The sequence below is a fragment of the Agaricus bisporus genome, assembly GCF_000300575.1.
Source record: "Agaricus bisporus var. bisporus H97 unplaced genomic scaffold AGABI2scaffold_12, whole genome shotgun sequence".
Classification (NCBI taxonomy): Eukaryota; Fungi; Basidiomycota; class Agaricomycetes; order Agaricales; family Agaricaceae; genus Agaricus; species Agaricus bisporus.
In genome coordinates this window covers 283,869-309,294 of record NW_006267347.1, presented here as the reverse complement: position 1 = coordinate 309,294, position 25,426 = coordinate 283,869, and the positions used below count along the sequence as shown (strand labels likewise).

Here is a 25,426-nt window from a genome sequence, read left to right as displayed (position 1 = left end):
AAAAAATCAGCCTTGATATTTGTGCTAAAATTGAAATTTTTACTTACAACAATTGTACACACAAGATCATGCAGATCTGACCACAATATAATTAGCTTACTTTCTCATATGTTGCTTCTTTCTTATGTCATTATATATAAATAGTTACCTAGGGTAGTTAGTCTGTGCGCCACAGTCTAGGTACAGTATATACAGTAAGTAGGTAGAAACTTGTAGAAAACTCTGTCGAGTTCTCTTAGGTTCATGCCTAATAAAACTTTTGCTACTCTACCTCTAAGTTCTTAAGTTAAGGTGTGACCTGTGACATCACAGTCACGGTTGCCCTAACAGTCAAACTCGACACATCCGGGGATTGCACAGCACAGTGCCCTCCCTATCTTTTACTCTCTAATCGTCCTCTGCTCTTTGCGCGCTGTCACAGCCACCACCACATAGCCGATCCCTAGACTTAAGAGGTGTCTGTACATAAACATAATGTGCACTGTGAACACTGGTAGTTTAACACAGACTATTAGTAAGACAAGACCTACAAGACTGTGTGGTGTTTTCTTATATCCCTGTCACAACCTCTATATTTCAATAATACACATGTATTATGCAAATATTATGCAAACATTACCGTAATTTTAATTTGCATAGTACATGTATATTATCTAAAATATGTCTAAACCTTATGCAAACAAAACCTTTAAAATGGACATTATTGAATTATTTTTTTGCATATGTTTTACATAATATATGTATACTATGTAAATTACATTTACAGTAATGTTTACATAATGTTTGCATAATACATGTGTATTTTTGAAATATAGAGGTTGTGTGTACTACTTTCCTAGCTGATTCTGAGCCTAATTAGGATGTACCTTTGCCTATTTTGGCTGTATTTTTAGGGGAATATAGGAGGAATATTTAGGAAATATGTTGAAGGATTTTGGAAGAGTTTTGGGAATTTTTTGGTTTCTGGTAAGTACTCTCTATCTCTTTGTGTTTTTATGCTCATTTGTTATTTGTATCATAGTCTTTTCCTCATCATTATTCCTTCATTTTCCACTCTCATTCCAGACTGCTCTTTTTACTAGTCATCTTGATTTGTATATACAGTGGCTCAAAAAACTGTCCCAATGTTTCGAGGTTTTGCACTATTTGTATTGTATCTCAATGAGTTTTATGAATATGATTATGTAAATAATAGATGATGTAATTCTGAGCAGTAAAAGGTGGCGAAATTAAATCAACAAAATGATCAATCATTGGGACAGTTTTTTGACCTTCTACTCAACTTTCAGAAATGATGATCTACAGCCACACAAAAAATGTGGAAAATCAAGAAAATATTTAGAGACGTTATCTAACATTATATACACACATCTGACATGTTAACACTTTACTTTTACTTTACTTTGTTATCATAATCTCTATATTTGTTATTTGTAGTCTTTTTGTTACTTTTTTGATTGTAGAAAACTATTCTAGAGGTAAAACTCAGTTTAAAATATGTCAAGCACAAACATGTTTTTGACTGGTTTTCACAAACAGAATAGTCTTTTAGAACCTGGGAAATGACAAAAAAGCTCTCAATAACCAAAGTAGAGATTATGATAGTAAAGTAGAGTTAACATAATGTGTTAACATGTCAGATGTGTGTATATAATGTTAGATAATGTCTCTAAATATTTTCTTGATTTTCCACATTTTTTGTGTGGCTGTAGATCATCATTTCTGAAAGTTGAGTAGAAGGTCAAAAAACTGTCCCAATGATTGATCATTTTGTTGATTTAATTTCGCCACCTTTTACTGCTCAGAATTACATCATCTATTATTTACATAATCATATTCATAAAACTCATTGAGATACAATACAAATAGTGCAAAACCTCGAAACATTGGGACAGTTTTTTGAGCCACTGTATGTATTACATTGATATAAAAAGCCTTTGACTCTTATTATAGCTTGTGTAACTCTAATGGGACTTATTATCCTTATTCTGACTTTATTATCAAAACAAAATATTAGCTGCAAATGTTGCTGATGTCTTTTTATGTTTTTTTATGTCTTCCATGTCAAACAAAAAGTCCAAGAAAAAGACAAGATTAAGGAATGTTAAGTTGTTAAAAGAGTTGTTTGATACTTTTGATAATTTTTCAAAAAATATGACTTCTATTTGACTTAATACTATTTTAAGTTATATCAAGTCACATATATGTGTGTTTAGTTTTCCTGATGCTAGCTAAGCAGCCAGACTAGGCATAAGATTTTCAAGTTCAGGTCCCTGCCCACTTTCTGTAACTTGGGCTTTATAAAGAATATAGTTGGCAGCTTGCACCTTGGCAATTTCTACCATCTTTCCAGTTGCATCAAGGTGGTCTTTTTGTTTGTAGCTAGCACTCATTTGAGTAATGCCATTAGTAATTAATGTCCATATTTTACTTACTACATATAAAGTTTTGCTAAATTGGCTTTCAAAAGTCTCAAATTTTGATTTATTTTCTCAGGATAGTAAACAGCAGCCCCAAACTATTGCAATTATCAACTGGTATAGAACTTTTATAATAGAATGCTTACAATTTTGTCTGGCATAGGAGAATCATTATTAGGACCATCTTTAGTCCAAAAGATCAAAGATCAATGATCATCTGTCAATGGAACACAAATATAATGGCATAAACTGCCAACATCAATAGATTCACTAAGTATCTTTGTTTCAGCTTTTGTTTCCACTATATGGCCACCAAGTGGAAGCAGAATTTTAAAGGATTGATATTCTTTTGTGTGCAAAATATCAAATTAGACTTACTTTCTAAACCTATCCAAATAGCTCTTTTGTAAGATGTGAATCCTGCTCGACATACAGCAGATATAAATCTTTGAAATTCCTTTGCCTTTCTTGTGCAGGCACAAAGTTTTTCATTACTTGTCACTGATATATCCTTCAAAAAACTTCTGGAAAACTTGGGAAACAATATTCTTTCAGCATAAATTATCAGCTTATAACAGTAACAGTAAACAAAATTCAACACTGCACCTGTCTAGTATCATTTGAGATAATTTTAGCTTGAAGTAATTGAAGTATATTTTTTCCTCTGCTTTACCGGTATTTGTACATCATTGCAAAGTCCAACTCATTACAGGCTCAAATACCTTGTGAAACCCACCTAACATACAACAAAAGACCAGTGAAATAAACTCAGCATTACTATGATGGTGGAGATCAGCTGTAATTGTTGGCTAAGTTTCAATGATTTCATTGATGATTTCATTGATCACATTTTTTGCGCAAAATTTCGGGACAATAAGGTGCTGAGGTTCAGGAAAGTGACTTGGATCTATACAAAATTGTATGAATTATACTGGTTATCAAATGAGCACCCACAGTTTGGAAGTATTTCTTCAGAGTGATGATAATATATCTCAGTAGTGCGTGTTGGGATGAAACCTTGAGTGCTTGCTTTTGCCACTTGAACAGGTTGGGACAAGCTGTCCTTCAAGATGTGGTTTCACTTTTGATATCTACAGCCATATATGATAAGTAAAAAGTCTACATTCAGGTGAAAGTGCACACTAGTTTCACCAAAACCTCTCATTTCTATGTCTATATCTTCTTTGGTGCTGTTTGACCTTTAGATATTGATGAGTATTATTCTAGTTAAATTACTGCTAGCATACCAGTAGCAGGCAATCTCAGGAGCATAGTTGTTAAGCGGGTTTGAAGGCAAATAGCATAGTTAAGATCAAGATAGACATGCTTAAGTAATACTTGCACTGCAGTATGCACCATCACAACCGCTCTGACAATACTGTCAAATGTAGGATGTATGCAACACAGTAGTGATTCTAACACAACTTCAATATTTGATTAATACATATGTACATGTACTATGAAAACATTATGCAAATATTACTGTAAATGAAATATATATAATATATGCATACTATGTAAAACATATCTAAATCTTATTTGTATAACAAGCCTAATAACGAGTCAAACAGACTACTACTGATTGGATAAACCTGTGGACAAACTGTCACAACCTCAATATTTGAATAATGCATACAGTGGCTCAAAAAACTGTCCCAGTGTTTCGAGGTTTTGCACTATTTGCGTCATAGCACAATGAGTTTTATGAGTATGATTATGTAATTAATATATTTTATACCGCTACATGTGGTCTTCAAAACGCATGTAAGATGACATAATTCGAGCAGTAAAAGGTCAAGTAATTAAATCAACAAAATAATCAATCATTGGGACAGTTGTTTGACCCTCTACTCAAGTTACAATTAATACTTTGTATGACCACCCTTGGCCTTGATAACTGCTTGGCACCTCCTGGGCATGCTTTCTATAAGTCTTTGGCATTCTTCTGGTGTGATTTTGTCCCACTCTTCAGCCACTCTATCCCACAATTCATGTACTCCCTTTGGTGGCTTGGGGTAGACCTTCAGCTTGTCCTTGAGATTGACCCAGAGGTGTTCAACGGGGTTTAAGACTGGGGATTGGGCAGGCCATACTAGAACTTTAATATTGTTGTCTTCAAACCATTTGTCAGTCCTTTTTGCCATGTGCTTGGGATCATTATCCTGCTGGAATATCCTCTCCCCCTCCTCCATCCCCAATTTCTCAAAGCTTTCCACCACTCCTCCACTCAAAATTTCACAATACTGCTCAGCATCCATGATACCTTGAACTTCTGTAAGCATCCCAACTCCCTCCCAGCCCATACACCCCCATACCATAAGGTTATTTCCTCCACCATGTTTGACTGTAGGAGTAGTAATCCGGTCAGAGAGCTCCTCACCACTTTGTTTCCAGGTATACACTCTCCCATCTGATTGAATCCTATTTATCTTCGTCTCATCTGACCACAAGACCCTTTTCCAATCCTCCACTGTCCAGTTTTCATGATATTTAGCGAATCTAAGACGTTCCTTCCTGTGGTGCTGGCGAAGGAGAGGTCATTTTTGCTTTACAACAGCCCTAAATGAGTGTTCTTTAAGGACGTTTTGGACTGTTTGGGGATGTACAGGATGGGATATTATGTTGTTGATGTATTGGGCACCTTGAACTGCATTGTCAAGTCGTCCAGTGGTGATTTGGTGAATAATTCCTCTTTTGTCCTGAGGGGAAAGCTTAGCTGGACGACCTCCTTTCATGTTCTCCTTGTCTCCATCCACCTCTTTCTTAATCCTTCCAACAATAGACTTCCCTAAACCTGTTTTGGACTGTATTTGGCGAACAGAATAACCTTCTTGAAGTAAAGAGATGACGGAAGAGCGTTGAGTAGAAGAAGTAGGTTTCATGATGGTGGTTTAAGGTCAAGATGTTGTTTGATCAACAAACAACGATGCAAATTGATATAAACAAAGTCATGTGACACTCTCAAATTTTCCCAGGATTTTTGCGGTCATTTCTGGGGCTCTAGAGCATGATTTCTGAAAGTTGAGCAGAGGGTCAAACAACTGTCCCAATGATTGATTATTTTGTTGATTTAATTTCTTGACCTTTTACTGCTCGAATTACGTCATCTTACATGCGTTTTGAAGACCACATGTAGCGGTATAAAATATATTAATTACATAATCATACTCATAAAACTCATTGTGCTATGGCGCAAATAGTGCAAAACCTCGAAACACTGGGACAGTTTTTTGAGCCACTGTATGTATTATGAAAACATTATGCAAATATTACCGTAAATAAAATTTACATAATACATAAGCATTATGTGAAACATATCTAAACTTCAAGCAAACAAAATCCATAAAACCAACATTATTGAATATATTTTTTGCATATGTTTTATATAATACACATTTATTATGTAAAATATATTTACAGTAATGTTTGCATGTTTTCATAAGTACATGTGTCTTATTGAAATATAGAGGTTGTGTGTAAGAAGCTAAAAGCCTCTGAAGTGTCCACAGGGAAGTATAACTGTATATGACTAAGCTATCATGCGACTAACTTGTCCGCAATCTCTAAGTCCACTAACTACCAACTATAGACTTGCTGACTCACTCTAACAAATATTTACTACAAATGCAAAACTGTGTTATGTGGACTAGTGAATGTGCCAGCGGAACTCATGACGACTCCGCCACTCCCATCTCCCCTCGATGTGTCCCAGTTGACGTACGGGTTCCCCACTCCATCCCCAGCACTCCTTGACCACCCCGCGTTGAGGGACGCGCATACACCTCCCTGCACACACAAGGTCTTGCCCGATTTGGACAAGACCCCCACCACACCCTGGGTAATGAAAATTACCGAAGCTGAAGCCTACACGCTTAAAGTCTGAGCGGCTAACGACACGGACAGCCACATCATGACAGGCATTAGCATGTCAACAAACCAGTTTGAGGAAAACATCAATAAATCGAAGGAGATGGTTGGCGAGATAGTAGATGAAGAGATTAGGAGCTCTTCACCAGATTTGCTGTCTGAGCCGTAGACGTTTTCTGAAGAACAGATTGTGGGCTTCAGAGAAAATCTAAACGGGATCCTCAACAGTATGGCCCGTGTTACACCGAGGATGGCGACCAATCCGGACGTCATCGCCAAAGAACTAGCCTTATTTGTAGGCAGAATTATCAATTCCGAATGGGCCAAAGTTAGAGTTGGACGAGAGTCCATCGCATCGGTTATCAGAAATGCAGCAACATCTGAAGTGTCATATCAAGCTCAAGCTGATCCTCCTCCCCCTCCTCTGCCGGTGAAGAACGTTACATTCGCGCCGACTCCCATTCCCACCCCAGCAAGCGCACCGACTCCTATGGAGGTCGATGTGTCTCCACCCAGGATCCCGGCCGCCGCCAAAGGCAAGAAAAAGGCTACACCTCCTCCACCTACTCCACAACATCCGGTCACCACCTCACCAGTGGCCATGTCGCCCATCAAGATCAGCACGGTTCCCAAACCGCTCGTTCAACTGTCAAAGACTGGCAATCAAGGTAAGCCAGTCACTTCATATATGCCATACAAGCTGTCGGTGGTTACCAAGCCGACAGCATCTAAAGAGACGCTAGCGGGAGTCACGCCCCGTATGCCTGAGTCCGGTTCCAGCCGGCAAGTTATGGGCAGAGACGCTAGCGGGAGTAACGCCCTGTCCACCAGTGCAGTTCTTGCTGCTGGTAGGAGTCGAGACGCTAGCAGGAGTAACGCCCTGTTGAACCCGCCTAAGAGCGGTAAAGGTGCTCCAGGTAAGTCAGGGGCACCTACCACAGCAGAACATGGGAATTGTTCAGGACCTCCCCCAATTCCCATCCATTCACGACCGGACGCTCTGTCCAGAAGTGCAGAAATGAAGAATAACGCGCGCACTTTCGCAGCACGCGTTCCCAAGTCTTATGCCCAGGCGGCTAAACAGTCTGCGGCGCCAACCGTTCCCGCTCCCATTGTCATGGAAGAGACTATACGATGGGCGGATGCGTTGATGAAAAAATATCCTGGGATGAGGATAGAGGATGCTTTGCAAGCAGTAGCACCGGTGGTCAATACACGACCTAGCTCGAATGAAGTTATTGTGCCAAAGTTGAAGAAGGCGCTCGCGGCTCAAAAAGCCACCCAAGGAATTACGGGTGGACTCAATTGGAAGTCTGCTCAGTTCGCATTTTCTCATATCGTTCAACCGGAACGCTTCGGAGATATGGGAAAGATCGTAGATGCCATGAACAGGTATCTGGTTTTCCACAAGTCACAGATGAGGGTCCAAAATGGCCGCTTATTTAAAAATGTTGTCCACTTTTATCTTAACTTAGTACCATCTAAACAGGGGTTCATGTTGATAAGAGAGTCGTTATACAAAGCGTTGGAGGTAGAACTCCCTGAAGGGGACAGTGACCTTCCCAATGCTCCGCAGTCTGTAGCCCATTTGATTTTGAAAGGGTTCGATTATTATACTAGTCAGTATAACAAGCGTCCGGAGGATATCCTTATGGGTGATCAAGTAATTGAAGCTATGGGATCTGTAGATCAATTCCATGGCTTGGAATGTGTCAGAAGGCCAGCCGTTGTCAGATCTCGAGGATCAAAGGACATGGTGGTCACGTTTGTAGACGTTTGGGATTCGAAGACTGGGTCGCATACAAAGGACTTAGTCAATAAAGTATATCATATTCGAGGAAAGCTTATCAAAGTAGAATACACTTGTCAGAGAGAGTTCGTCCCACAGTGCCAGAAATGCTGGAAGTGGAACCACGGTACATCCCGGTGTCGCCTCAACCACCAGTTGTGCGCCCGATGCGGTCAACCCCACATGACCAAGAACCACACTGTCTTCACTACATGTTGCAGAGCGGCAAGGAAGAAGGAGGACTGGACAGGAGAGTGCAAGCACGAAATTAAGTGCATCAATTGCAAAGGCAATCACACGTTGCATGTAGCAAGGAGACAATACTTTGATAAACAAATTCATAGTATGGCAAGCGATAGGAAGAGACCATGGGATTTGATGTCATGGACTAGAGAGAGGAAGCTGCCGGCAGTAGAGGTGATCCTAGATAGTGAGGGAAACTCGTGCAACAATGAGGAGAAGCTGTTTGAGACCCTTCACAACACGTACAATGCGGTGGATAATAGAGAGGTGGATATGAGCAGCATGTATAGAGAGTTAGAAGAGTTTGAGGAGAGGGAATGGGTGAAGTTACTGTAGGTAGGAGATATTCTCGGGTCATTTCTGCATGGATTTTAATGATCTAAAAGTGTATCCCTATATTTTCGAGGTCGGGGAGTTCGAATATGTAATTAGATTCTTTGTTGAATGAATGCCCATTGAGATATGGCACATTTAACATATGATAAACACAAATCTGCGCTATAGCTCCTCTAATATTGATCGGATAATAAATCTAAAATCAGATTCAAATTCCTGGACCTTGAATACATATATTTGCACTCTTAAAACATGAAAATCGGCGCAGGAACCAGTATAAAACATGACATTCTTGTCATGTTTTTCTATATCTCCATAACTGGTATGTTTTCCGACAAAGACATACATATAACCTTATGTTCTTTTAATATTCTATGATTTGTCGTGATGTTTCCAGAATTCTCTGGTTAGTAGAGCAGGCTCTACGACGAGTCTATCTGCAGTTGACAATGACACCCCCCCCATGATGGAGTCTTGATATCTCCATAACGGGTATGTTTTGACAAAAGCTTATATATAAACTTATGTTTTTTTAATATTCTAAGATTTGTCGTGATTTTTCCGGAATTTTACAGGCAGTATATAATGTAATGTCTCTCTAAACATATTTTATAGTAAACATAAAATTTTCTACACTTGAAAAAGTTGATGATCTTGATTTAACTTTAAGCTTCTGTTGAAAGATTCTAGTTCTTTTAAACATCCTTTGATCCTTGGTTTTCTTCTTTTTTTCCCTTGAGATAAACATGAATGAATTTATTTGTTGACAAAGTCAGCTACTTTTAATTTTTTATGGTTCTTTGTTTTCTTATTCTTATCTTTGAGCTATATTTCTAAGAAGCATTTAAGTAACAAGGGTGTTCTTGGACTCCTGAAACTTCTTTATAGTCTTAACCTGTCATTAAGTAATTCCAAGTAGAATTAAGAAAAATGACATTTTGCTGATGCTAGACTGAGATAGAGCAAAGCCATGACTGACCGGTTATGGGTAGCCAGTGCAAAGTTGACGTAGCGAACATGAGTCCAATCTCTTTCTCTGTCCCAATTACCCTGCTCCACTGTGGGATCCACTCCAACTAGCTCATTTTGTCTGAAGCACGAAGTAACACAGATAGGTTGGCGCTATTTAAAAAACAGATCATTATCTTCGTATTTCCCCTGCATACCATTAACCCAAACCATGTAGTTCCTCTTGATATGTTTGTCGACAGCCTTCACATCAGGAAAAGGTAAAGCAACTTAAGTTTGACTTATACAAACTTATGAAAGTCACAAGTCCATATACTGTAAGTCATTTTTGCATAAGGCATGTCACTGTCTGAGATTATGTCTTACGCAAAATACTTATGCAAAATCATAAGGTACATAAGTCACAATGTAGTCATAAGATTGAAGATTACCATAAGTTATGAGGATTTATCTCAAGTTGCATACAGTGACAGACAAAACCGTTGCAATGTTTATAACACCTTCAAAGATACTATTATAGCATGTGACGAACTAACCGTGACATTACGTAATTGACATCGTTTGAAAGCTATGCTTCGTGGCTTTAATTCGATAGTAATACCATTATGTAATTCCAAATATTCGTCGAAATACTGGCAATTTACTAACAAAGATGCATTGCAACAGTTTTGTCCCTCTCATTCACCAAGTACAAATCTCTATGTTTAGTACTTAGTATAGCCTCCCTTTGCCTTGATTACAGCTTCTACCCTTCTAGGCATACTCTCTATCAAATTCTGACACACCTCAGGCTTTATATCATTCCACTCCTTATCCACTCTTGTCCAAAGTTCTCCAATTCCCCTAGGTGCTTCTTCATACTCTTCAAGCTTGATTTTGAGGTGGTCCCAGAGATGTTCAATTGGATTGAGGTCTGGAGACTGTGCTGGCCATGGCAATAAATCAATGTTGTTCTCTTTGAACCAGTTCTGGGCCTTTTTAGACTTGTGCTTGGGGTCATTGTCCTGCTGAAATATGAAATCCTCCCTTTCTTTCCCATAATACTCCACACTATCCTCCAGATTGTCCTCCAAAATGCTAACATATAGATCAGCATCCATTTTACCTTCAATTTGGCATGCATAGCCACATCCCTCCCAAAACATACAACCCCACATCATCAAAGAACCTCCTCCAAACTTCAAAGTCCCAGACACCAGTCTATCACTCAAGCCTTCTCCATCCTTTTTCCACACCCATTTTCTTCCATCTGACCCCAAACGATTAATCTTTGTTTCATCAGACCATACTACCCTTTTCCAGTCTTCTATTGTCCAGTTTTGACGAGCTAAAGCCCAGTCCAAGCGATCCTTGCGGTGTTTGGGCTTGAGCAAAGGACGTTTAACCTTTACTACAGCCTTCATACCAGCGCGGGAAAGAGTTCTACGTATGGTCTTTGTAGAAATTGAGTGGGGCAAGCTGTTGGCAAGTAGTCTCTTGACTTGAGAAGCGTTGTCAGCTTTTTGAGAGGTGATTAAGCGAACAGCGTAGCGGGTATCAGAAGATGTAAGCAGTCTAGGACGACCACCTGAGGATGTAGCAAGGTTGGGACGGTGCTTGGATCTAATTCTGGATATAGTGGAATGATGTATGCTGGTAGAAGTAGAAATTTCATGAGCTGATGCTCCTGAATCAAGCAAATAAAGGATATGAGAGAGCTGACTTGGAGTGAGGGGCTTCATTGTAAAGAATCATGCCAAAGATGCTCTGTATATATACTCAAAGTGTGGCTGTGCTGACTTTTCATCTTTGTTGAATGTGGCTGTGCTGATTTTTCAAGTCAGTCAACAGAGTCAGGTGACTTTATACTTGGTGAATGAGAGGGACAAAACTGTTGCAATGCATCTTTGTTAGTAAATTGCCAGTATTTCGACGAATATTTAGAATTACATAATGATATTACTATCGAATTAAAGCCAAGACGCATGGCTTTCAAACGATGTCAATTACGTGATGTCACGGTCAGTTTGTCACATGCTATAATAGTATCTTTGAAGGTGTTATAAACATTGCAACGGTTTTGTCTGTCACTGTAAGTAGATACTTAAGACAGTAAGAAATAATAAGAGAGTATAAGGTCAATCATAAGGAACATCATAATGCATAAGGAACAAAGAATTATATTCATATAGTAAATACAATACATCATGTATAATACAGACTTCCTAAAAAGGAAATAAACCCTGAAAAAAGCGGACAAAAGGGATGCGATAACAGCCAGGGGATAGGAATGGAAAGTGGGGGGATAATAATGAGGAAATGTGATTCTAAGAGTAACAAATGAGTAAGAAAAGATGAAAAGCCAATACAGCACTCACCAAAGGCCAGGAATCCCCCCAAATCCCCCCCAAATCTTATCCACATATCCTCTTCCCATCTCCTCCCAGAACTTCTCCCAAAATAACCCTAAAAAAGTGTCTTAAATAGGTAAAAAAGTGTCCTAAATAGGTAAAAACATGAGCACAACAAGAACAAAAGAGCTGAGCAAGGAATACTTACCATGAATCAGATCAGAGGGAGAGTGAGGAGGAAAGGAGAGAGTGAGGAGGGCAGGGAGGGCAGGAATGGTGGTGGTTGAGAGGAGAGATCAACGGTCATGCTCAAAACACAAGTTCAACATGTCACATGACATCACATGATGTCTGGACTTGGGATTTTCGAAGCAAAGTTCCTCAAATCATAGGTAGGAGATATTTTTGGCCCATTTCTGCATGGATTTTTATGATCTAAAAGTGTATTCCTATAGTTTCGAGGTCGGGGAGTTCGAATATTTAGTTAGAAATTTCGTTGAATAAGATTTTAATGAGATATGGCACATTTAACATATGATAAACACAAATCTGCGCTATACAGTGACGGACAAAACCGTTGCAATGTTTATAACACCTTCAAAGATACTATTATAGCATGTGACAAACTGACCGTGACATCACGTAATTAACATCGTTCGAAAGCCATGCTTCTTGGCTTTAATTCAATAGTAATACCATTATGTAATTTCAAATATACGTCGAAATACTGGCAATTTACTAACAAAGATGCATTGCAACAGTTTTGTCCCTCTCATTCACCAAGTACAAATCTCTATGTTCAGTACTTAGTATAGCCTCCCTTTGCCTTGATTACAGCTTCTACCCTTCTAGGCATACTCTCTATCAAATTCTGACACACCTCAGGCTTTATATCATTCCACTCCTTATCCACTCTTGTCCAAAGTTCTCCAATTCCCCTAGGTGCTTCTTCATACTCTTCAAGCTTGATTTTGAGGTGGTCCCAGAGATGTTCAATTGGATTGAGGTCTGGAGACTGTGCTGGCCATGGCAGCAAATCAATGTTGTTCTCTTTGAACCAGTTCTGGGCCTTTTTAGACTTGTGCTTGGGGTCATTGTCCTGCTGAAATATGAAATCCTCCCTTTCTTTCCCATAATACTCCACACTATCCTCCAGATTGTCCTCCAAAATGCTAACATATAGATCAGCATCCATTTTACCTTCAATTTGGCATGCATAGCCACATCCCTCCCAAAACATACAACCCCACATCATCAAAGAACCTCCTCCAAACTTCAAAGTCCCAGACACCAGTCTATCACTCAAGCCTTCTCCATCCCTTTTCCACACCCATTTTCTTCCATCTGACCCCAAACGATTAATCTTTGTTTCATCAGACCATACTATCCTTTTCCAGTCTTCTATAGTCCAGTTTTGACGAGCTAAAGCCCAGTCCAAGCGATCCTTGCGGTGTTTGGCCTTGAGCAAAGGACGTTTAACCTTTACTACAGCCTTCATACCAGCGCGGGAAAGAGTTCTACGTATGGTCTTTGTAGAAATTGAGTGGGGAAAGCTGTTGGCAAGTAGTCTCTTGACTTGAGAAGCGTTGTCAGCCTTTTGAGAGGTGATTAAGCGAACAGCGTAGCGGGTATCAGAAGATGTAAGCAGTCTAGGACGACCACCTGAGGATATAGCAAGGTTGGGACGGTGCTTGGATCTAATTCTGGATATAGTGGAATGATGTATGCTGGTAGAAGTAGAAATTTCATGAGCTGATGCTCCTGAATCAAGCAAATAAAGGATATGAGAGAGCTGACTTGGAGTGAGGGGCTTCATTGTAAAGAATCATGCCAAAGATGCTCTGTATATATACTCAAAGTGTGGCTGTGCTGACTTTTCATCTTTGTTGAATGTGGCCGTGCTGATTTTTCAAGTCAGTCAATGGAGTCAGGTGACTTTATACTTGGTGAATGAGAGGGACAAAACTGTTGCAATGCATCTTTGTTAGTAAATTGCCGGTATTTCGACAAATATTTAGAATTACATAATGGTATTACTATTGAATTAAAGCCAAGAAGCATGGCTTTCGAACAATGTTAATTACGTGATGTCACGGTCAGTTTGTCACATGCTATAATAGTATCTTTGAAGGTGTTAAAAACATTGCAACGGTTTTGTCCGTCACTGTAGCTCCTCTAATATTGATCGGATAATAAATCTAAAATCAGATTCAAATTCCTGGACCTTGGAAACATATACTTACACTCTTCAATCATCAAAATTGGCACAGTAACCAGTAGAAAACATGGCATTCTTGTTATGTTTTTCTGTATCTCCATAACTGGTATGTTTTCCGACTAAAGCATACATATAGACTTATGTTTTTTTAATATTCTAAGATTTGTCGTGATTGTTCCAGAATATTTCGGTTAGTAGAGCAGGCTCTACGACGAGTCTACCTGCAGTTGACAATGACCCCCCATGTTAAGACTATGACTGGAAAGGTAACACTAAGCCGGAAAGTACTTAGCGAACAAACGGCTTTGGCCTTAGCGACACGGAAACAGTGCGCTATGCCTTCCAACTAAGTCGATAGCCGATTTAGAGACAGACGAGCGACCCGCGGAATGCGGAATCGTTTGAGAGTGAGAGAGATCAAGCGAGAGATAGTGAAGAACAATCTAAGTTGATTTTCAGACTGAAGTACTGTACAGAATATCTATGGCTTAAATACATGAAGACTGAATAGAATACGGATTCGGAAACATGAAAGATGATAGCGCAAGGATTGCGCAATAGTTCGGATTGAAATAACGGAAAGGAGTCCTTACCTTAAGGGATTCTGACGGTGCAACGGAAAGGAGGTCTTGAAGCGGGTATGCCTTGCGATGGAAATAACAACCCACGTTGCGTTGGTCGTAAAGCAACCGTGGGAGTGCAACCGCAATACTGAAGGTATTGCGGCATTCCATCGGTCAACATGACCGGTAAGTCGGAATTGGTATTGCCGGGATTGATGCAAACGGATTGAGTCGGAAAGGGATATCCGGAATGTACCGGGATTGATACCGAGAATGGAAGGTGGTGGAGTTAGCGTGTTCCGGATATAACACCCCACCCCATGATGGAATCTTGATATCTCCATAACGGGTATGTTTTCTGACAAAAACATACATATAGACTTATGTTTTTTTAATATTCTAAGATTTGTCGTGATTTTTCCGGAATTTTATGAACAGTAAAACAAGACATACAGCATAATGTTCTTATAATGCTATGACTTATTCACTTATGAGATCCTGTTTGACTTGTCAATAAACTTATGAAACTTTGTCTGACTTGAAGTTTAATTTTTGGTCTAACTTATGAAATGTCCTGTGCTTAATGCTATTTTTGTATAACTTGTTATCCAACTTATGAATTTATGATAAACTTATGAACTAATGTGTGACTTATGTGTAAACTTCTTGTCTGGCTTATGAAAAATTATGAACTTATGCTATTTTGGAGACTTATGTGCCTTAAGTTGGTCTTTATAAGGCAAGCATAAGGCAACTTTTTCATAAGTTTGCATAAGTTGTGCGACTTTTTGCTGATGTGGTCAATTCATCACTCAGAGAGTTCCTCCACTGGATGAGAACTCACCACCTGAACATCATTATTATATTCATACCAGGTGGCTGCACTGGACTATGGCAGCCTCTAGATGTCAGTATCCAGCGGGTTCTGAAGCTCAGTCTATGTCGCTCAGCACATCAAAATATTGTTCACGAAGTTTCACAGCAAATTCAGAGCAGCACGGAAAACATTTGTATTGATACAACACTACCAACATTGCAGGATCGTTCCATACAGTGGATCATGAATGCAATTCAAGATATCGATGATAAAGAGCTTATTTTAAAGGTGTGGATTCATTCCATGCGATCTGGATAGATGCTCAATCAATATGCAGGCCTTCGAGCAATGTCAAGTGAGGAAATGGAATCTCTCTCACACCTCTTGAGTGGCCTCGTTGATCACTCTCAAACCGAAATGGAATCCGATGATTAACACATTCTCTTCTTCTCCGGAGGATGATAGTGATGTACCAATAGATGTGTTGAGGTCATTGGTTGGTAAAGGATCAAAAGAAAACACTATTTGGTGTTTTACTGAATGCCAGGAGGGTGGACTTGAGAGGATGTCATTAGCAGAGTCAGAAGAAGCTGTAAGGGAAGCAATCATTACCGAGAATGATACCAGTTTGGGTCAGGATGGGAAACGACCATGTCACAGAATGAAACCATGGGTAATGTTTGGTGGGAAAGAGTTGTGGGAGGAGCACTAAAAGTCGTATCATTCAAAATTTTGACTTTTCCATATTTGGATATGTTTTTTTTCCATTTTTAAACATGTTTCTTATGTTTTTGGACAAGTCCATGGGCTGATATCATGCCTTACGGTTGTCTATATAAGTTCAGTTCACATCCAATATTACGGCTTATGTGAACCTACGGTCGGCTGTGTACAGTAATTTTAGTTCAAAAATGGGCCTGTTGACAGTTGACATGAACATAAGGTTGTAATGATACAGTACATTTTCCTGATGGTGGTGGTTCAGGTTCAAGTAGCTCCCAGCTAGTATATTTTAATTAGGCAGTATTAGGATCCAGTGTTGATCAAATATTGATGTTTAATTAATGGTGTAGGTGTGTACACCTAGACCAGGATAATGATAAACAGAACTCACAACTCATAAGAGTGGATAATAAGACGGGTATATAATCAAGACATTCTTTTAAGATCGTGCATATCACTCCCTAATCTAAGAAAACAAAGAAAACAGCTCCTTTTTTGACCGCCACTCGAGAATATATAAAGTAATTTGAATAAGCAAAACCATTTCGCCTATCCAATCCCTCATTTTTGCTTGTTTTGTAACATAGGATGTAGCATGTATTCGTGTAGAGCCTTTCCAGCCGCCACCTACGTCACAAAAAGAAACATCAATCAATCGAAGTGCTGAAGCGATAAGGAGGGTTAAGACTTACCATTGGGAACACATGTTCCTGCTTCGCAACAATACATTCCATCACCACCGGTTTATTATTATCATACTCCAAAAACTCCTTCATCTTCGCAGGTAATTCTTCAAACGTACTGCACCGAATCGCATGAACACCCATAGCATTCGCTAGTTTGACAAAATCAGGATTCGTCATTGCTGTATGCGAATAACGGTTTGCGTAGAATAGATCTATACGAGGGATATTTAGTCATGTATGATCTTGAAGGAAAACATTGTCGTACCTTGCCATTGGACAACCATACCCTGGAATTCGTTGTTCAGGATGAGAACTTTGACACCGATACCGTATTGAGAAGCGGTAGCGAGCTCCATAGCAGTCATACTAAACGAAGCGTCGCCATCGACGTCGATAACAGTCTTATTAGGAGCAGCAACCTTGGCACCGATGGCTGCCGGCAGACCAAAGCCCATAGTCTGTGATGGTAAACAAAACTGAGTCAATGAACACGTCGACAAGTGAGAGAGGAAACATACACCTAAACCACCGGAAGAGACAAGTGATCGGGGATGTCTCCATCGATAGTGTTGCGCCGCCCACATCTGGTGTTGGCCGACACCGGTTGACACAATGACATCTTCCTTCTTCGACGAACATTGTCGGTCCATCTCCTCAATCACCTCCTGAGGCTTCATCGCCTCCCCCTTGGCACTCTTTTCGTACACAAACGGATAATCCCTCTTCCATTTTTGGATATCAGCGAACCAAGGTTCGCGAGGTGAGAATTCGATCATAGGAACCAGAGCAGCGAGGTTTGTTGTTACATCTCCTAAGATCGGGATAGAAGCATCGACGACCTTGTTGATGTTTTTAGGTAGGATTTCGAAATGGATGATACCACCACGCCCTTGAGCGGCGGCAATGCGAGCTGCGGGCGCGAATTGGTCTACTCTGCCAGTTACACGATCATCGAAACGACCACCGAGAGCAATAATGACATCAGCTTGCTGCATCGCAAGGTTGGCGTATGCACTACCGTGCATACCAAGCATATGCAACGACCGGGGATCTTCTTCATCAAAGGCACCAAGGCCTTGTAAAGTTGTCGTTACGGGAATGTTTCCTTTTTCTACCAGTTTTTTTAGAATGGCTGGGCCTTGAGGTGAGGCGAGCATGCCATTGCCAGCGTAAATGACAGGTCTCTGTGCTTGGTTAATCAAGTCGGCTGCCTGCTTGATAGACTGAACATCTGCCGGGTAGTCGGATAAATGAAGGGGATTCGAAGGGATGCCGGGAGTGGTTGCCTTGTAGGGCAGGGGCTGGCGGAGGGTGCCTGCGGTGACATCTTTTGGAAGATCGACAAGGACGGGGCCAGGACGACCTGAAGTTGCAATCTTGAAAGCTTCATTGATACGTCTCGGTAGTTCGGAGATATCCTTAACCATGACATTCCATTTTGTACAACTTCGCGAAATGCCGACAATATCAGCTTCTTGGAAAGCATCTGAACCAATGGCAGAAGTTGCCACTTGGCCACAGAATACAACGAGAGGAATGCCGTCGCTCATAGCATCCTGCATCGGAGTAACGACGTTGGTAGCCCCTGGACCAGATGTGACGAGAACGACACCTGGTTTTCCGGACACACGGGCATAACCTTCTGCCATATGACCTGCGCCCTGTTCATGGCGAGGAAGAACAAAATCAAAGTAGGGAGAATTGTAAATGGCGTCGAACACGGGTAAGATGGCGCCTCCTGGGTATCCAAAGACATGCTTCACTCCATGGCGAAGCATCATTTCATGAAAAATTTGTCCGCCAGAGAGACCAACGAAAGTGTGGTCCAGGGGCAGGTTAGGTGCGGGTCCTGGGCCATTGATGTGTGTGGGTGGTAGATTGACATTATTCGGTGCAAGTGTGGGTGGGTGTGCGGGTGGTGTGGGCTTGGGCCGGCTGCAGGAAAAGAGTAAGACCAATGCAAAAAACCAGAGAACATATGGAAGACCGACATGGGAGGAGCTGTCGTGGCATTCGCAGGCGTTGTGCGACTTATATGGCGAGCATGCTCCCGTACTCTTGTTTTAGCGTCAACGATGGAGCCGTTGATGGCCGTCGAGCGACTACGAACAAACGCAGTAGCTGGGCCTTTTGGGGATGCTGGCACACGAAAGCGGGCAGCAGCAAGAGCCATGGACGAGAGACTGAGAGGGGAGAGGACGAATTGCTCTTGCTCTAACTATTTTCGAGTCTATATTGACTCACTCCTCCTTCCCCCCGATTGGTCCGATCGTTTCTCGGCCGATCACAAAAGTCACCTGATCCTTCATACTGTCTATCTGCGTCTCTCCTACTTTACAACGGCAAGATGGCCGAGCGGTTAAGGCGTGTGACTCAAGCGTAGCTTGCCTGCAAACGCGGGTTCTCATCATCGTATGATGGCGTGGGTTCAAGTCCCACTCTTGTCAAAATCTTTTGCCACTTTCACTCGCACATATCCATCTGAATCTGACTGTCATAATAAACCACGGCTTACACTACCTATGATTTCCTTTTCTCGCTTGGCTTGTCGAAGACCACGACTGCTTTCTAACTTGAACCTCGCTAACGAGTCCTCCATTCTGCAGCCTTACTGTCGACTTTCTGTGACTAAAACCCGCTCATGATGAAAACGAGGGTATATTGATGTCTATATATACGCTGTCACTAGCATTCCAAAGAAGGGTATTAAATGATTAAATCGTTATATAATAATTTTTCTCCTAAAGACCCTTCTTACTCAATAAGTCTGTCGAACAAAAGAGGTTGTTGAGAGAGGGCCAGCATAGACTGACATAATTGGACTTACTCAGGCTCCTTGTCGAGCTTTACGTGGATGGAAGCATGACTTTTGACACCCTGAACGCGATGGAAGGCATTCAAGTTTTTGTGAAGCGTAATCTGGAAGACCGAGGCACCACCCTGTCGGCTGATGATGACACTGTACGCAAGGAAGAACGCCCAGATCCTATACCACCTCTCGCCGTAAGCCTGGATGACAGCCTCCTTGTTGCTAACCCAGTTCTGGTACCAGCGATAGATGGTGGCAGAATAGTGAACACCAAGGACGTCAATGTTCTTGACTTCAAAGCCGGCACCCTCGAGCTACACGATACGTCAACCAAAGAGCAATTGGACACGGGCAACTAGCATACCTTGTTGATGACCCAACCAAGAGAACAAGATGCATCAGCACCAGGGAAGACATATTTGTTCATGAACAGACCCCTTGGACGGTGATTAACAATTATGGTAAAAAGGAGGATCGAATGAATGGCATACCAAATAAGGTCCTCATATTGCCATGAAGGACGAATACCAGCAACTTGGAAGACGAAGAGACCATCATCGTCGAGCAAGTCATAGACTTGACTCAAGAATTGAGAGTAACGTCGAACACCAACGTGCTAACGACCAGGGTCAGATGCTAAAAATAACCAAACGACATATTACATACCTCTGCCATTTCCAAGCTAACAATTTTCGTATACGTAGTGCCAGCAGGGATATCGCGGTAGTCAGAACAAAGGATCCGGGCGCGAGAAGCGGGAACCTGAGGGAACATAGTCAGCGTATCTACGCATGGTCTACTCAACAAAAGACGTACACCATTCTTCTCGATACGGTCTGTCCCAAACTTGGCCTGGTTTTTAGCAAGCGTAACCCCAGTTGCGTCACATTCATAATTCTTGGCGGCATAAGCAACGAGGGTGCCCCAGCCACAACCAATGTCGAGGAGACGATCTTCAGGTTGGAGATCAAGCTTGCTGCAAACGACAGCAAGCTTGTTGTCCTGGAGTTCCTCGAGAGATTCTTCAGCGTCAGGCTTGATGATGATACCCGACGTGTAGATCATGCGAGGACCCAAGAACCAACCATAAAAGTCATCACCTCCTGCGATAGACGTCAATGAAGAGACCGAACAGGCGAGTGCATGGGACATACGGTCATAGTGGTCACGAACTTGTTCTTCGTCCTGCGTTTGAGAGTGGGAAATTACGCAAGGAATGAGGACTGTGAAGACGTATTTGAACAACTCCATAGTAAAGTTGAACTTGGCCCAGTCATGACGTTGCTCCATGATGTCCAAAACGTCGCCTGTTGCACACATCAGTGACCTGAAGAGAAGACATGTAGACGCGCTGCTAACCGTTGAAATCAATTTTTCCGTCGAAATACGCGTCATGGAAAATTTGCATGGGAATCTTGTCTTTTCTCTTGTAGGTACGCTTCAGGTCTTCGTCGTTGATGGTGATGTACTCTTCAATGTCTTTGCCAGGAAGGGCGACTTTTTCGTTGCGGCGAGAACCGATGTGGCTCATAACTGTCCAGTATGCGACGGTTGTGGGGACACCGGAGAGGACGAGGAGAAAGAGATAGGTCTTGAAGCCGCCTCGGTTAAATAAGGGAAGGAACCACTTGAGCAAGTAAGGAACGGTGAGGACGAGGCCGGCGAGGTGGATGTTGTTGAAGGAGCCATTGCCCTCCGCGAGACCGACGAGGGGGGCGTTCTTGATCGCAGGATAGTCGGTGACACGGACAGAGGACGACATGGCTGCTTTGCTAGAACACCTCGACTGCGCTGGTCTATATAGGTCTCTTTGTTTGGTTCACACGCGCTAGCCAAACATCACGCAGGACTTCTCGCGATCTCGCCTCGCTGCTTCTCGCAATGGCTGCCGCGGCCGTCCTCGTCGTCGCCCTCGCCCACGCCGTCGCCGCCGCAGACGATGACCGCAACCTACCGCCCGGCTCGCCCCCGCTGCGTATGTTCCTCGCATACGATTCATATCCTCTCTGACCGTCTCCACAGGCAAGTTTCAAGGGCCATGGTTTACCACCCAGCTCACCATCTCTGCCACCATCGGCATTACCTCGTTTCTTCTCTTTTCCTACTGCCGCACGCGCTGGCCACTTGTCTTTGCTCCCCGTACAAAGCTAAAGGGTACGTCGGCCCCAAACTCTCTCCATCTCCGTACTTATCCCTGACACAGGCTTTTCTCCACACGAGGCGCATGCACACCAGGCTTTCTTCGGATGGATAATGCCTACAATCAGGACTTCCGAGTTTACTGTACTCCAAATTGTAGGCTTAGATGCCGCAGTAGTACGTCCCACTCCCCCCATTTAACTCAGACGACACAAATCTTACATCACTCAGCTTCTCAATTTTTTCAAGACCGCCTTTCAGCTCTTCTCTGTATGTTCGCTGTTCGCCATCACCATTCTCATGCCACTCAATTGGAAGGCAAGCTCGTTGTCCTTCTTGTTAGCTAAACTTATCTCATACAATCCCATCAGCAAAACAAGTATCCGACTGACGATGGAGACGAAGATTGGCCCGATGATCAAGACGACTGGCCAATCTTTCTCCGTCCATCTCTTTACAAACGTCCGGGGACTCTCGAGAGCCAAAATCCTGGTTCCAATTCTACGTTCCCTGGACGCGACTGGCTTGACCTGATCAGCGATGCCGACTCATACCTCTCTATCCACCTTATCTTCACCTACCTCTTCACCATACTTGCTCTCTACTTTCTCTACAAGAACTACCGCCGCTTCATTCGTTCTCGCCAGCTCTTTTCACTCGAACTTGTGCATTCTATTCCGGCTCGCACCGTTCTCGTCACCGACCTTCCCAAACACCTTCAAGGCGAGCGAACCCTTGCCGAATATTTTGAGAACATGAACCTGGCCGTAGAGAGTGTCACCGTCTGTCGTGAGGTGGGAAGTCTCAAAGCGTTGCTGGATCGTAGGACAGACGCACTTTTACAACTGGAAAAAGCCTGGGTTGACTACGTCGGAAACCCAAGTACAGTCGAAGAATACGACCCAGAAACCAATGCTATGCCCCTCATTGACGCTGATATCGAGGGTGGTGGGACATCCAAGTTTGTCGTTCCGCACAAACCTCGTCCGACTCTACGGCCTGGTTGGTTTCAGCCGAAAGTCGATGCATTGGAGTATTTGGAAAAGAAATTCAAGGATGCAGACGACGCCGTCAAGAAGAAAAGGCGGACTGGCAAGTTTAGGGCCACTGGGTCGGCATTTGTTACGTTCGAGAAAATGTCAAGTGCTGTAAGTTGTACCCGAATTATCAATGAATGTCATGCTCAAGCCTGCTTTAGCAAATCGCTATCCAAGTAACCCATGCCACTAACGCCTTCCAACTCACAACCTACCCTGCCCCTGAGCCTCGCGACATCGTGTGGGCGAATATGACGTCTCCGACTTCAGTCATCCGTACTCGGGACGTCATAGTAGTGCTTCTCATGATTCTATTATTATTCTTTTGGTTCATCCCCATTACCGGGCTGGCTAGTCTGCTCAGTTACAAAGAGATAAAGAAGGCTATGCCCTGGCTTGGTGTACTCATTGACAGGAACGAGCAAGTCCGAGCAATTGTACAAAACTCGTTACCGTCAGTCGCCATGATTACGCTGAATGCCTTACTCCCATTCATGCTTGAAGGTAAGCATATATGAGATGAAAGATAGTTAATGGAGCTGACTTTGGGTAGCTTTGACCTATGTCCAAGGTTACAGGGCTCGGAGTTGGGTGGAGTACTCACTCTTGAAGAAGTGAGTACAATTTACGTGTGAATGGCACTGATAATATTGACATTTCGTCAGATACTTCTTGTTCCTCTTAATCAACGTCGTATTTATCTTTTTACTGGCAACAACGTACTGGCAACTCGTACGGGACCTTGCAAATTCCCCTGCCAAGGTCCCGGAAAAGCTGGCTTTGGCGTTGCAGGCTGGTTCGGCGCGTCACTTCTTTTTATCCTATGTAATTCTGCAGGGTATTGGTATCATGCCTCTTCAGCTGCTAAATCTGGGTGTAATTATACCGCGCTTCTTCTTCCGCCTTTTCTTGACAAGGACCCCTCGAGGTAAGTGGTTAATTACTTGTATCTCACGCGACTTTGTATTAATCATCATATCATAGATTTTGCAGAGCTCAATGCTCCCCCAGTCATTAATTATGGCGTCGTGTACCCCCAGGCCATACTGATGTTTGTGATCACGATGCTATATAGTGTTCAACAACCTCTTATAGTCATCTTCGGAGCCGTATATTTTGGCGTTGGATATGTTGTGTACAAGTACAAACTTCTTTTCGGTGAGTACGTTTGTCACCAAACTGTGAAGCATCTATTGACTTCGTATAGTATTCTACAAACCGTACGAATCGCAGGGCCAAGCATGGCCCATCACGTTCATTCGACTCATCTGGGGGGTCGTCATCTTCCTAGTATTTATGATTGGTATCTTCAGTTTGAGGACCTACTGGACCCTCTCATCATTATTGATCCCTTTGCTCATGGGGACTGTCGCGTGGTCATGGTATATTGACAAGAAGTTGAAACCACTGAGCAAGCATGTCAGCCTGAGTTCGATATTTGAAGTTCAAAGGGGAGAAGAGACGGCCGATGTGATGAGGCTGAGAGCTGGGCACCCTGTCACTTGGTCTCAGAGGTATGTACCCAGGTACTTATTCCTTGAAGTCGACAGCTTGACTCACTGTTACTCAGCAACTTAAACCGGCGAAGATATGCGCAAAATGATGATACACTTTACGTCGCTCCAGAAGATGAGCGCACTGACTATGTGAGGACAATGCCCGTCTCAGGCACACTTCATTACTCATCAGTCTTCGTAGTCGCAACCGCCGATGGCGAATTGGTATAGCGGCGTCCTGAAGTGCGTACTCTTCTCGATTGCCATGACTTCCACTAATCTTGAATGATACAGCACTGGTAAACGACGTTATGGTCACCCGGCTCTCAATGGCGTACTCCCCGAGCCGTGGCTTCCTCTGAAGAAAGGTCAAACATTGGTGAACAATGACAACAACAACCAACATACCCGGGACAATGGACAAACTGTGGTTCTCACTCTGCGAAAACGCTATAACACATTACGAGGCCGTAATCGAACAGGTCAAGAATCCGTGCCCCCAACTCCGCATACAGACAATGGCGACGCACAAGAGATACCTACAGACGCAGCTGCAGTTGCGAACCCATGGGGCGATATCCGACCCACCAACCGACGAGTCCAACATTCTGCACCCCTTCATCATCGACTAAGCTTTGATCACGGTTCTGGAGTCATTGTGCTACCAGAAGACGGAGATTGGCTGGACCTGCATGATGATGATGAGGTTGATAGTGACGAAGACCATCATACACATGAGCATGAAACGAATAACGATGGAAATTTAGACCAGAGCATTGCATCCTTGGCGAGTGCAGAATCGACTGCTCCGACACCCGGACCGGGGATATCGAGTCCTTCGAGGACGTCGAGATACGGAACCTACTTCCACCATCCGGAGAGACGAAAACAGTCGATACCGGGTGCTTTTCCAGGGCGGTAGGCTGAGCTGAAGATCACCTTTTTTACGTAGTCATATGCTTATACCCTCTGCATTCTAAGTCC

The 25,426-nt window shown here is 42.5% G+C and overlaps 5 protein-coding genes and 1 non-coding gene across 6 annotated transcripts; 3 read left to right on the top strand and 3 right to left on the bottom strand.

Moving 5' to 3' along the window:
- Positions 1–2,231: 2,231 nt before the first annotated feature.
- Positions 2,232–2,581, bottom strand: AGABI2DRAFT_121982 (hypothetical protein; the record flags this gene model as incomplete). The annotated part of the gene is made up of 3 exons (XM_006456017.1): positions 2,232–2,382; positions 2,436–2,518; positions 2,567–2,581. The coding sequence occupies 3 exons, from the start codon at positions 2,579–2,581 to the stop codon at positions 2,232–2,234; spliced, it is 249 nt and encodes an 82-aa protein (XP_006456080.1).
- A 3,509-nt stretch (positions 2,582–6,090) lies between these two features.
- AGABI2DRAFT_121980 (hypothetical protein) lies at positions 6,091–8,655 on the top strand (the record flags this gene model as incomplete). Its single annotated transcript, XM_006456016.1, has 3 exons — positions 6,091–6,297; positions 6,361–6,393; positions 6,457–8,655. 3 exons carry the CDS (start codon positions 6,091–6,093, stop codon positions 8,653–8,655), a joined length of 2,439 nt encoding a protein of 812 aa, XP_006456079.1.
- An 8,166-nt stretch (positions 8,656–16,821) lies between these two features.
- On the bottom strand, positions 16,822–19,141 carry AGABI2DRAFT_210833 (hypothetical protein). The gene is made up of 5 exons (XM_006456015.1): positions 18,953–19,141; positions 17,480–18,896; positions 17,227–17,419; positions 16,968–17,173; positions 16,822–16,902 (listed from the first exon to the last, which is right to left on the bottom strand). Exons 1-5 carry the CDS (start codon positions 19,132–19,134, stop codon positions 16,837–16,839), a joined length of 2,064 nt encoding a protein of 687 aa, XP_006456078.1. The 5' UTR covers positions 19,135–19,141; the 3' UTR covers positions 16,822–16,836.
- A 161-nt stretch (positions 19,142–19,302) lies between these two features.
- AGABI2DRAFT_t139 lies at positions 19,303–19,408 on the top strand. The gene has a single exon. It is a non-coding gene; the product is annotated as a tRNA-Leu (tRNA).
- A 194-nt stretch (positions 19,409–19,602) lies between these two features.
- On the bottom strand, positions 19,603–21,533 carry AGABI2DRAFT_195342 (sphingolipid C9-methyltransferase; the record flags this gene model as incomplete). Its single annotated transcript, XM_006456014.1, has 8 exons — positions 19,603–19,728; positions 19,789–20,084; positions 20,135–20,207; positions 20,262–20,386; positions 20,437–20,532; positions 20,587–20,873; positions 20,925–21,077; positions 21,130–21,533. Coding segments are annotated over 8 exons (1,447 nt in total), but the record flags the coding sequence as incomplete, so codon positions are not given.
- Positions 21,534–21,651: 118 nt separating this feature from the next.
- Positions 21,652–25,407, top strand: AGABI2DRAFT_210827 (hypothetical protein; the record flags this gene model as incomplete). The annotated part of the gene is made up of 13 exons (XM_006456013.1): positions 21,652–21,745; positions 21,793–21,924; positions 21,974–22,086; positions 22,141–22,288; positions 22,309–23,057; positions 23,108–23,450; positions 23,500–23,560; positions 23,612–23,874; positions 23,931–24,104; positions 24,154–24,460; positions 24,517–24,592; positions 24,645–24,685; positions 24,737–25,407. 13 exons carry the CDS (start codon positions 21,652–21,654, stop codon positions 25,362–25,364), a joined length of 3,129 nt encoding a protein of 1,042 aa, XP_006456076.1. The 3' UTR covers positions 25,365–25,407.
- Positions 25,408–25,426: the final 19 nt, after the last annotated feature.